Source organism: Coregonus clupeaformis, unplaced genomic scaffold (genome assembly GCF_020615455.1).
Source record: "Coregonus clupeaformis isolate EN_2021a unplaced genomic scaffold, ASM2061545v1 scaf1978, whole genome shotgun sequence".
Classification (NCBI taxonomy): Eukaryota; Metazoa; Chordata; class Actinopteri; order Salmoniformes; family Salmonidae; genus Coregonus; species Coregonus clupeaformis.
The window spans coordinates 46,768-59,568 of record NW_025535432.1 but is presented as its reverse complement, the minus strand read 5'-3'; the positions used below and the strand labels follow the sequence as shown (position 1 = coordinate 59,568).

The 12,801-nt window shown below is 41.2% G+C and overlaps 1 protein-coding gene across 1 annotated transcript; it reads left to right on the top strand.

Moving 5' to 3' along the window:
• The first annotated feature begins 926 nt into the window (after nucleotides 1-926).
• Nucleotides 927-12,536, top strand: LOC121562585 (ferritin, lower subunit-like). The gene is given in 6 exon segments (XM_041874809.1): nucleotides 927-1,034; nucleotides 6,295-6,398; nucleotides 6,623-6,665; nucleotides 6,668-6,768; nucleotides 11,175-11,300; nucleotides 11,591-12,536. Coding segments are annotated over 5 exon segments (522 nt in total). The 5' UTR covers nucleotides 927-1,034; nucleotides 6,295-6,296; the 3' UTR covers nucleotides 11,741-12,536.
• The last annotated feature ends 265 nt before the right edge of the window (nucleotides 12,537-12,801 follow it).

Sequence of the window (12,801 nt, the reverse complement as noted above, 5' to 3'; positions counted from 1 at the left end):
TGAATACATTCTGAAGGCACTGTAGTGTCCAGGCACCTCACTTTAAGTTGTTTGAACACAGTAAAAGTCCAGCAACACTTCTTATGACCTAGCTTTTTGTTCAAACCCATCTGTTTTGTATTCTAGGGACTCAAGTGAGTAGACTGGACACAGGTTTTATATACACACAATGGATTGTTTTTCCTGTACAGTGCTATATTTGTACCATATAGTGTCCAGGCACCCATTTTTAAGCTGTTTGACCAGGCCAGCAACACTCCATATTATTCAGAGCCCCATGAAATGACACCATATATAGATTCTACAGACCTTACCGAGTACACTCCAGCCCACTTTTACATTGGCACAAATAATAGTTTTTTCTCTATAAGCCAATATGTAATGGCAATACAGCAGTGGAGGCTGCTGAGGGTAGGACGGCTCATAATAATGGCTGGAACGGAGTGTTCTTTCCAGACAGAACACTCTGTTCCAGCCTATATTATGAGCAGTCCTCCCGCCAGCAGCCTCCACTGATATACAGTGATTTGCATTGGGGGCATTTATTTGACCTCGGAACATGTTTTAAAACCAAACATTTATGCAAATGTCACCTAAATATGAAAAAATATGAATAATTGTTCATGTTTAGACAATTATCATTAATAAATACAGGTTAATGACTTTTATTAGGAAAATGTATGACATAATGTGACCCAGAAGTACATCTTAAGTGTTGTTGACAAGTAACTGATAGCCCAGTAAGGCTGTTGGCATGAAGTAGGAATAAATAGTTTTAAATAGTGGAGTATGGTAGTTATTATTATTATTATAGTTATTTTTTCTTTTTTTTTTAGTGTAGTGTTAGATGGTATGGTATTTAAAATAAAAAAATTAAGCAAAGTATAAGGGAGTTATACTCCAGTCTAGTAGGTGGCGGTAATGCAACATTTATTGGATGCCAACCGCCGTAAAACCTAATCGAAGAGGAAAGCGCTGTTTCTCAGGTCAACTAACTAGCTGCTCTGGTAGTGATTAGAAACAAAAGGGAGAAAGTAAGTACAACATTCTGGTACTTCAGTATTTGATACGTCAATGCAATTAGCTGGAGGTTTACAAGCTAACGTTAGCTGTGAGACATTATTTAAGTTGTTTACTGTGGATAGCTAATATTGATTTGGGTAACACCAACAAGCTAGCTAGGTAGCTAACGACTATCTCTAACGTTCCTTATCAGAGAAGTACACCCGTGTTGGTGACCTAGCCAGTTAGAAAGCTAGTTTGTCTTGATCTGCATTCCTCGTTTTTGTCTGTTAGCGAGCTACCGTTACTGTACTGTAGGTCACTACCAGTGGCGGCTCCTGAAAAAATTCTCAGGAGGGGCAATTTTTCTGATGATTTAGGTGACCTACACACATTTTAAAAAAGATATGTCCAGCAACAACATGAAGACAGGGGCAGCATATAAGTCAATACCAGAAGCATTTATTGACTGATCTGGGGAGATGGATTCCAGTTTCTGTGACAGATTATAAATAATCTCTGATGCCTTTGTTATATTAGCTTTTGGTTGAATGTACTGTCGTAGTAAATATATAATGTTATAGCTTGGTCTGACTAAAATCTTGTGCATATCCACCCTGTCCAAAGTCTCTACTTGGTCTCAGTTCTCCAGTAAACTTGTGATTATCAACAGTACACAACGGTAACAAACAATTGGGGGAACTCACGGGGCAGATAGTAAGGTCACAGTGACACAGAAAGCAGTTCAATGTCGGGGCTCGGGGGTACAGAGTCGCTCTCTTACCAGGATCGATTTTCCCTGTGACTGTCAGATCGAGGTCCGCTCTGTCATCCAGCCAAGTCTCCCAGCTGTATTGGATTCCGCTGCCAGCAACGTTTTCATTATTTAGTCCGTTCGTAGCGGGTATGTACACGATCAACAAGATCAGTCCAAAACCCACCACTCGAAATCCATGGTTGGCAGAATGTTTGTAAACTAAGTGTACAAATTAAAAACATAAAATAACGCCACTAAGTGTACAAATTAAAAACATAAAATAACGCCACACTGCAGGTCGCAAAGAGACACTGCTAGCCGCTATTTGCTTAGTTACGTTCATGGTTACGTCACGTATGACGAAAGCGCGTAAGTGCAAGCCCACAGACACCCATAGAGAATGTATTGAAAGCTTTGAAATTTGAAAAAAATAGATTTTACATGACAGGCTATGAGAGACTTCTGGGCGATTTTCAACCTGACTGAAATCGCCCAAAAACGGGCGGGGCCATTTGAAGCACGACTTTAGCCTGATTTGACATTTAGTGGGAGTCAGATCAGATTACAACACTGATAACTACTGTTGCCGTGATATAATTGATTAGAAAAAAAATCCCTTCCTTTTCCCGTTTGGCAGTGCGTCGCCCATATCGCCCTATTGAACAGGCCGTCCCTGGTCACTACACTCACTGTCGCGCATTACTTAGACTGCTTGGCAAGTGCCAACCTGCCAAACTTTGCAATGTATGGGCATGCCTTTATTTGTTAAGTCCAGGATTCGAGATATGTTAGACCAGGGGTACTTAAGTACTATTTTAGAAGGCCCGGTCACTCTTATCCTAGCTAAGTGGTAGCCCAAAGGCCGGCAGATATCGAGACGTTTAATCTAACCGTCCAAAGGGAATAGATGCAGCCGGCTATACACTCACATCCCCCGTGTACCGGTTTTCGTTCTCCATAGAGACTGCAAATGCGTCGACTTCCTCCTTAACTCGATTTAATGGCAAGAATGCGGGAAATATGCGTATTTTCTTTGCGAAACACGATTTTCCACCACCATGCTAAATCCTGATTTTGCGCCCCACATTCAGCCTGGGGTAAACAGGTTCCTGCAACCTGATTGGCTGAACGTAATAGCAACATCCGGGACTAGCATTCCTAGGCATAACCCATTATCCATGGTGGTGGAATGGTAGGCTTATTTCCCGCTTTTTTTCTGCCTTCTCGCCATTAACGAGGAAATCGTCGGATTTGCAGCCTGAATGGAGAATGCTTTTTCAATACGAACCGGTCCACGTTGATACATGTATAGCTAGCTGCATGCATTCTCTGTGGACGGTAAGATGAAACGACTCAATGTGGCCATCTGCCGGCCTTTGGGTTAGCTAGATGGCAAAGGTCCAGATGGATATTTTAATTTATCAGTGTAGTAAGAAACCCCCACCTCGCAACAATGCGACCCCAAACTGTTCACTATTAACACATCTTGTTGGCTGATTTTATTTTTATGCAGTTTCAAAACTAATTTCCAGCAGTTTCACATTTTGCCATGGGGCTGAGAGAACATTTAGCAACTTTAAAGCACATTTCCTGCCATGTCTTGTGTATTGATATACTTGAGTAACCCCCCCCCAAAAAAAACATTTTGTTCCTTTTTTTTTATCTGGACCCGCGGTCCGTTCTGGGTCAGAATACGGACCGCGATCCACCTATCAGAGTATGTGAGCGAAGCTGGAGCGGAGCGTGCCCAATTTCACTGTAGCACGGAGCAAGATTCCCAAAGGCTGGAACGTCGGTCTTCTCACCCTTTCCAATTTCGCTCCAGTAGCGCTCACTTCATGGCTCAGGGCATGCCCGGCCCAGCATGCATTTGTAGTCTACTTGTGTGCTGCTATAGCCCCTTGCTTTAGCTACTGTCATGGAGTTCGCTAAATGTTTTCATAAAGAAACTGATAAAACACACAGGTGCAAAATCAAGGTGACTTACAAAGATGAGGACCAAGAGAGGTAGTGCAGTGATCTAGTGTCCACAACTAAAAAATCATTGTGGAATGTGAAAAGACATGTATCCCAAAAGCATGATGGTGTACTTACTACATGCACATGCTAAAATAAAGGAATGAGGTGGGTAGATAACTAAGTGTGTCATTGTAGCAAATTATTTATAAACAAATTAATCAGAGCTCTTAACGTTTCATTCATTTTTGTTCTATCTATACAATAGGCCATCATTGATTTTGGCCCAATTGGCCTGGCATATTCCCACGTTCAAGGAGCTTTCTGTTTTGATTGGGTTATTTAGCCTAAAAACCTTTTAGGCCTACCTAAAAATAAAAAAACAACTCTACATCTCTGCCCAGCCTGGCAATAGTGGCCAAAAGGGTGTTTAGCATTCCCAGTGGCTCTGCAAGTGTGGCGAGGATATTCTCCGCTGCGGGCCTGCTCTCAAGGCACCATTGCATGAGCCTGAAGCCACAGACTGGCCAAACTCGTGTTTCTAAAAATGAATTCATAAGTCATTTTTAGTTTAATTTCTATTTAATTCTATTTAATTATCACGGCAACTGGTTTGATACATTCACCTCTGAAGGTAAATAATGTACTTACATTCAGCAATCTTGCTCTGATTTGTCATCCTAAGGGTCCCAGAGATTATCATTATTATATGCCATTTAGCAGACGCTTTTATCCAAAGCGACTTACAGTCATGCGTGCATACATTTTTGTGTATGGGTGGTCCCGGGGATCGAACCCACTACCTTGGCGTTACAAGCACCGTGCTCTACCAGCTGAGCTACAGAGGACCACCAGAGATAAAATGTAGCATAGTTTTGTTGGATAAAATCAATTTTTATATTCAAATGTAGGAACTGGGTTGTACAGTTGAACCCCTGCTGTCTCTGGCTCCCCACCCACCCCGCACGGCCATCTAGATGTGTGAAAGTTAGTGTATAAGCTAATGATCCATCATGTATGACATTCCTGGTAGTGTGTAAACGTACATTTTCTATTACCATATCACTTTTCTATGTTCTCTATAGTTGTGTACATAAATGTATAATTTGACCAATTCTGCACATTTTGGCAGACTTGATACAAAATAGTCCAGTATTGCAATGGTTCACTGAATCAATCTGAAACTTTGCACACACACTGCTGCCATCTAGTGGCCAAAATCTAAATTCCGCCTAAACTGCAATATTATATTGTGGCCTTTCTCTTGCATTTCAAAGATGACGGAACAAAAAAATAAATAGAAAACACTTTTTTCTTTTACCAGATCTAATGTGTTATATTCTCCTACATTAGTTTCACATTTCCACAAACTTCAAAGTGTTTCCTTTCAAATGGTATCAAGAATATGGATATCCTTGCTTCAGGTCCTGAGCTACAGGCAGTTAGATTTGGGTATGTCATTTTAGGCAAATTGAAAAAAAAAGGGTCAGATCCATAAGAGGTTAAAAACAGTTTTGATGGCAACAATTAAAAAGGGCTAGGCCTACTATTTATTTCTCAACTGGTAATTGAAGTGTGCTTCCCATTCAAGTGCATGTAATAGTCATATTAGCAACCCACGCTAGTTGTTGCATCTTTAGATCTCCCCTCTTTCAAAATTTCTAACGGATATTTTCATCTCTGTCACATGAAACCGCTCGCAGTGCGGTGCGCTTTTGACAATGTGTTGGTGCGCTTTTGCCCGGTGTTTTCCCGCCAATTGTATTATGGAACAAACAGTTGCACGTAGCCTACTGCCTGTGCTCATTGCTGCGCTTATAACGTGAATAAATAAATTGATCAACATTTTAAGCTAATCGTTCTGATCTATTGCATCAGCCTTATTGCTTTTATCGTCCCACAACTGTCCCAGAGTCTGTTTGGAATAGGCCATTTCTTTCTCGCACAAAACGACAAGCTGACCAATAGAATGTCAACTTTTCTACTATAGGGGATATTAGATTGACATAGGCTAGTGATTTTGCTGTTCGTTACTCGTCTTGTTGGCTGAGGAAAAGTAAATGTGGCAGTTATTCTATCGTCAAAGTGCGCATCGGAATTCGGTAAGAAGGACACACACCGTTGCATCCTTGAGTTGCATGTTCTGTTAAGATGAATAACCATAATGTAAATGTGATTTCTGTCATTCTGAGCACCGTGGGTGCGACCCTAATTGGGTTATGGGTCCAGTAAATTCCTCAAATGCCCATTAAATTAAAATGCTGCCGGAAACCCTGATATGATATATAAATACTAGGGCTGCCTAACGTAATTGCAACATTTACAATGAGTAGGCTATACATACAGCTGCACGGACTCCGCTTCATGTAGACATGAGTTATATTAGCTATGATTTCATAACTCCAAAGACTACGCTTATTATTTAAAATCAATGCCTTTGTTTCATTGCAGAAAAGAAAGTTGCTAGTTACTAGTAATGGTGTGGGTGAACATATGGTTTATTAAATTAGTCAATATATATTTCATACCAGTGACCTATTTATCTTTTAGTTAATTTCATGTCTATTTTGCCATTTCAGAGATGCAGTCGCAGGTAAATCACAACTTCCACCCAGAGAGTGAGGTGAACATCAACAAGCTGGTGAACATCAAGCTGACTGCATCCTACACATACCTCTCCCTGGTATGATCTATATAATATGTATATACAAAATATTAAGAACACCTGCTCTTTCCATGACAGACTGACCAGGTGAATCCAGGTGAAAGCAATGATCCCTTATTGATGTCACTGGCTATTTTCTCCTCTGTGCTCCTGCATGTTATAAAAACATGTGATCTGTTGATGTTACTGACCTGTTTTTATCCAATGTGTATTTCATGTTTTATTTCTCTGTTCTCTCCTAGGGGAGGTATTTCGACAGGGACGACGTGGCTTTGCCCAGCTTCTCTAGTTTTTCCTGGAGTGCTCTGTGAAGGAGAGGGTGCAAGCAGAGAAATTGCTGGAATACCAGAATATGAGAGGTGGTCGCGTTCTCCTTCAGACCATCGCTGTAAGTCACTATTTCTCCCCGGTTAACTACAAAACATGCTCACTCCTATTTTGCTTTTAAGGCCTTTGTACCTGAGACTGGCAGCTGAATTTACTGTCCTGGAATTGCCCTCTCCCTCACTATCATAATTTACCCATGTATAGGGCCCTATAAAATCAGTTAAATGTTTGGCCTGATTAAGTTTTTTCCCAAATTCCGCTTTTCTCCATTTTTGTTTTCCCAGGACCATTTTTTCCATTTTTGTTTTCAGGTTTGATCGCAAAATCTATTTTTTTTTTATAGAACATCCAGTTTTGTTGTTTTTCTAAGTCTACAACAATGCTTAAATCACATCAGGAGACCACTTTTGAGATCTGAGAAAAATGTAAGAAATGTAGTTACCCAGGTAGGCATTGGCCTTGCTCTGGCACCCCAATGGTGGAACAAGCTCCCTCACGACGCTAGGACAGCGGAGTCACTCACCACCTTCCGGAGACACTTGAAACCCCACCTCTTTAAGGAATACCTGGGATAGGATAAAGTAATCCTTCTACCCCCACCCCCCCAAAAAAAAAAAAAAAAAAAACATTTTGTAAAGTGGTTATCCCACTGGCTATAAGGTGAATGCACCAATTTGTAAGTCGCTCTGGATAAGAGCGTCTGCTAAATGACGTAAATGCAATGCCCACCAGCCAGAGACCATTGTTTGGTTACCAGTGTTTCTGTAGTGCTCATGTGATTGCAGGGTTTGCAGAACAAATGGCCACGGGATTAATGAAAATAATCATGATATCCTTCTGCCAGGTAGGCATTGGCAACTTTGTAGTTAACATTTAATTGATAAGGTTTTTGGGAAAGCCTTTCCATCCACCAGCAGACAATTAGCGTTATCGCTAATGGCTATGAAAAGCGTAGACTAGGCATATGCTCGCACCGCACACAACACACAGAATCACATGCTTTCTGTTCATGTCTTATTAACCGAATGAGTCCCACCGTGACGCTGGCACGATTTTGACTTCTAACCCCTTTTAAACATCTTCTGCATCCATTGGTACCAACCATTAGTTCGTGTAAATAATGGGGGCTGAGCTAGAGCGGTGTTTGTAAAACAAGGGTGGATCCCGAAGGGGCCCAGGGCCAGGTATTTTTACAAAAACGTCTACAGAGTCCGAATGGTTTATTCTTTTAGTAGTTTGTAGCTATCTATGAAAAACTGAGACTGTCACAAACACGCACATGTAACATGTTTTGCTCTGACGTTCACAAGCTACACAAGAAACGTTAGAAGATCATAGGAAATCCAAGGACATAGTGTCTATAATACTGTAATAAGCTCACTTAGTTGCTGTCACAAACTCCACACAGTTGTCACTGACTAGTTGGATATTCATTTTCCAGTGAGCAAACAATTTCAATACATACAGCACTCATATAAATTCATTTTTTTTGTGTTTTTGCTTTGGCGGACCTTGTTTTTTTAAATTTGTCAATTAAAACTCATGAATGCAAATGTTTGTCATTGTTTTGTGTTCTACTTGTAGCCCAGGTTGTCCTGAAAATAAATGTTAAAACACTTCATTGTGAGGCTCCCGAGTGGCGCAGTGGTCTAAGGCACTGCATCTCGGTGCTTGAGGCGTCACTACAGACCCCCTGGTTCGATTCCAGGCTGTATCACAACCGTGATTGGGAGTCCCATAGGGCGGCGCACAATTGGCCCAGCGTCGTCCGGGTTTGGCCGGTGTAGGCCGTCATTGTAAATAACTTTTTTCTTAACTGACTTGCCTAGTTAAATAAAGGTAAAATAAAAAATATATAAGGGCTGGACATGCAAATAAATGAAAGTCAGATAAATCAAAAGCCAATTTTGCTGGGGTCTAGGGACTGATAGGGTTAACTTGGGCAAATGTAATGATTTATTATATATACATTTAGTTGATTTCCTACTAAGTTCAATACATTTTTGAATATTGTCGAATTCCCTCAATGCAAATTTCACGCTCTAATGTTCCAAGCCCTCTTCTTATCAGGGGAGCCATTTCCAGTGCGTTGTCAGGCATTGCCAACAGGGAGATCTCGTTAAATATGGATAGAATTCGTTAAAATTACTAAATGGCATTCACAGAATTTAAACGCTACAGCAATGCTCTTGTGAAAATTTAGAAATTTGAAAACTAGTGTTTCAGCATGTATTATAACCACTACAAAGATGATGCTAGATAGCTAGCTTCTTCAAAAGACTTGACTGGTTAGCTAGCTAGCAGCAGAGCCTTCTGGCTAATATCATAGACTTTGTCTAACATTGTTTTACAAAGAAATAGGTCTATGTACTTGTCATGTTAGTTGAAGCTAACATTAGTTTACAAAATGATTGTTTGCTAAGGTGTATATTCGGTTGGCTTTGCTATCTAGCAAGCTGAGATCTTATTGCTCAAGTTGGTAATCCCGTTGTTTTGAAAACCGCTTGCTAGCCCTCGTCCAGTACATAACATGCAAATATCTAATGTTATCCTAGCTAGCTTAGTGTTACTTCTCTGTAGGGCTTTCCCTGACCCAAAAATATATTGGTTGTACGAAAGTAGTCTGTTCTTTCGACCAATCGATTGGTCTACATTGTAAAACGTGTATTTTTCCATATACAGTGCATTCGGAAAGTATTCAGACCCCTTCCCTTTTTCCACATTTTGTTACGTTAAAGCCTTATTCTAAAATGGATTCAATCAAAATGTCCTCAATCTACACACAATACCCCATAATGACAAAGCCAAAACCGTTTTTTAGAAATGTGTGCAAATGTATAAAAATAAATAAATACCTTATTAACATAATTATTCAGACCCTTTGCTATGAGACTCGAAATTTAGTTCAGGTGCATCCTGTTTCCAATTATCATCCTTGAGATGTTTCTACAACTTGAAGTCCACCTGTGGTAAATTAAATTGATTGGACATGATTTGGAAAGGCACACACCTGTCTATATAAGGTCCCACAGTTGACAGTACATGTCAGAACAAAAACCAAACCATGAGGTCGAAGGAATTGTCCGTAGAGCTCCGAGACAGGATTGTGTTGAGGCACAGATCTGGAGAAGGGTTTCAAAACATTTCTGCAGCATTGAAGGTCCCCAAGAACACAGTGGCCTCCATCATTCTTAAATGGAAGAAGTTTGAACCACCAAGACTCTTCCTATAGCTGTCCGCCCGGCCAAACTGAGCAATCGGGGGAGAAGGGCCTTGGTCAGGGAGGTGACCAAGAACCTGATGGTCACTGACAGAGCTCCAGGGTTCCTCTGTGGCGATGGGAGAATCTTTCAAAAGGACAACCATCTTTGCAGCATTTTACCAATCAGGCCTTTATGGTAGATTGGCCAGACGGAAGCCACTCCTCAGTAAAAGGCACATGACAGCCCACTTGGAGTTTGCCAAAAGGCAGCTAAAGGACTCTCAGACCATGAGAAACAAGATTCTTTGGTCTGATGAAACCAAGATTGAACTCTTTGGCCTGAATGCAAAGCGTCACATCTGGAGGAAACCTGGCACCATCCCTACGGTGAAGCATGGTGGTGGCAGAATCATGTTGTGGGGATGTTTTTCAGCAGCAGGGACTGGGAGACTAGTCAGGATCTAGGGAAAGATGAACGGAGCAAAGTATAGAGAGATCCTTGATGAAAACCTGCTCAAGAGCGCTCAGGACCTCAGACTGGGGCAAAGGTTCACCTTCTAACAGGACAATGACCCTAAGCACACAGCCAAGACAACACAGGAGTGGCTTCGGGACAAGTCTCTGAATGTCCTTGAGTGGCCCAGCCAGAGCCCGGACTTGAACCTGATCGAACACCTCTGGAGAGACCTGAAAATAGCTGTGCAGCGACTGGATTTCTGCATGTATGTCAATACCACAGGAGTCCTCTTACATTTTGGGAACTTTAGTCCTGTTGATCAGTGCATCCCGAATGGAGGCAGCAAACAAGGTACCAGGCCAGCTGGGATTTACAACCTGATAGCAATATTTTTGGGACTATCAAGAAATGTATTGAGCTGCATCCATCTATTCTGCCAACAATGCCTTAATGTATGTAATGGAATGTTGAGTCAAATATAACCTATTTTTAAAACCTCTTAAAAAGTGGAATGGAATGTGGGAGGCGCTAGAATGCATTGACTGTATTCCGTTTTAATGTTTGGATTCCGTTATTCCGTCAGCGTGTTCCTCAACGCGGATTTGTCAGGGCCCTACATGCAGTTGTGATACCCAAGTCACTGTGCCTGTTTGACTACATTGCAGGAGAACTGTGAAGAATCACTAATATACAAATAACTTTGCTTGATGCATCCCAAATAACTACTCTGTGATCTAGATTAGCGGTTCTGGGCCTTGCCTTGCTCAAACTGATTCCTTGAAATGCGCTGTCTGTCTCTCTGTTTCAGAAACCCAGCAGGGAGGACTGGCGAAGTGGCCTGGAGGCCATCACCTTCTCCCTGGAGTTTCAGAAAACCCTCAACACGTCCCTCCTCGAGGTGCACCGTGGTGCCAATACTCACACTGACCCCCATGTAAGTCCATGATAATTATCCCATTGTGATTAACTGCTGTGCATATTTTAATGGATGTTTACAGTGTTATTAGATCAGATGTATATGATAGCTATGTATAACTGAAGCTCATAACAGCTATGTTGGTCTGTTAGTGATTTGAACAGATCAAATATGGAGAAGGAGGAACAGATCGAATGTTGAAGGAATACCTGCAGGATGCATCTACCACTATGATATCAATGCTGTGCTGTGTCTGTTGCAACCGGGCATTACAATACAATCTTACTTTTAATTTACTTCCTCATTAGCTGTCTGACTTCCTAGAGCAGCACTTCCTGTCCGACAGCCACGACACCATCAAGAAGCTGGGCGACCATCTGGGCAGCCTGACCCGCCTCACTTCCTCTGAGACCCATGGCTCCATGGGAGAATACCTGTTTGACAAACACACCCTGTAAGACCCACAGCAAGAAGAGAGCACAGCTTTCAAACAGGGACTGGAGTCTTGTGCTGGGCAGAACGTCCTTTCTAACTGTGCATGCATTTCCGTTACAAGTAGCACTAAAGTGTGATTTAGCAACAGAACCACATACCTCTTTTACAGTACGTACAGAGAACAATGCAAGATAATGGAACAGTTGAATACCTCAATAACACCCGTTTACCACTTCTGATGTGAACAGTGGTTACCACTGACAAAAGGTGTAATGGGTTCGCACTAAAAAAAAAATCACATAATTTAGAACATCAAATAGTACGCTTTATTTTCACTGCATCAGGGATAGCGTACACAGACGTTTCGGCTTTACATCCTTAAGTGTGTAGGTACAGTTTTCTTTTAATTCAAAACAGCATTTTTAAAGAACAAACGATGTGCAGCAGGTGCTTCTAATCAGGGTTGCCACTCATCTGCCAATCAGGGATGTGGCTTTTCTGGCCTACTTGTATACAAATGAGTCACAAAGAAATACAGAATTATAGGGTATGGGAGCGGGCATGAAGGGCAACTCACAAATCAACCGCCCCAGGTGTCTGTTCACCTAAACAACCCTGGTGCTATAAGTCAACTTGGTTTCTGCCGTAGTTGATCAAGCATTCCAGCAATATATATGCTTCATTGTGTTGTGCATTCCTACATATTTATGAATCAATGCTGTGTTACACCTAGTTTCATTTTTAAAAAGCAGCATATCATTAAATATGTTCTGAAGGATTTAATCTAGTTTAATTTGAATAAAAGTAACACTACTGGTATAGATGGCGTTGTCTTATTTTGGGGGGGTCCTGGTATTCCTGGGTCACTGTCGAGCGAAGGTTTGTTTTACTTGCGACTGCCATACAGCCTGTGGTAGATTGTTATAAAAAAATGTTTAAGTATAACCGCAAAGAAAATATACACTACCAGTCAAAAGTTTGGACACACTTACTCATTCAAGGGTTTTTCTTTATTTTTACAATTTTTGACATTAGAGAATAATAGTGAAGACATCAAAACTATGAAATAACACATGGAATCATG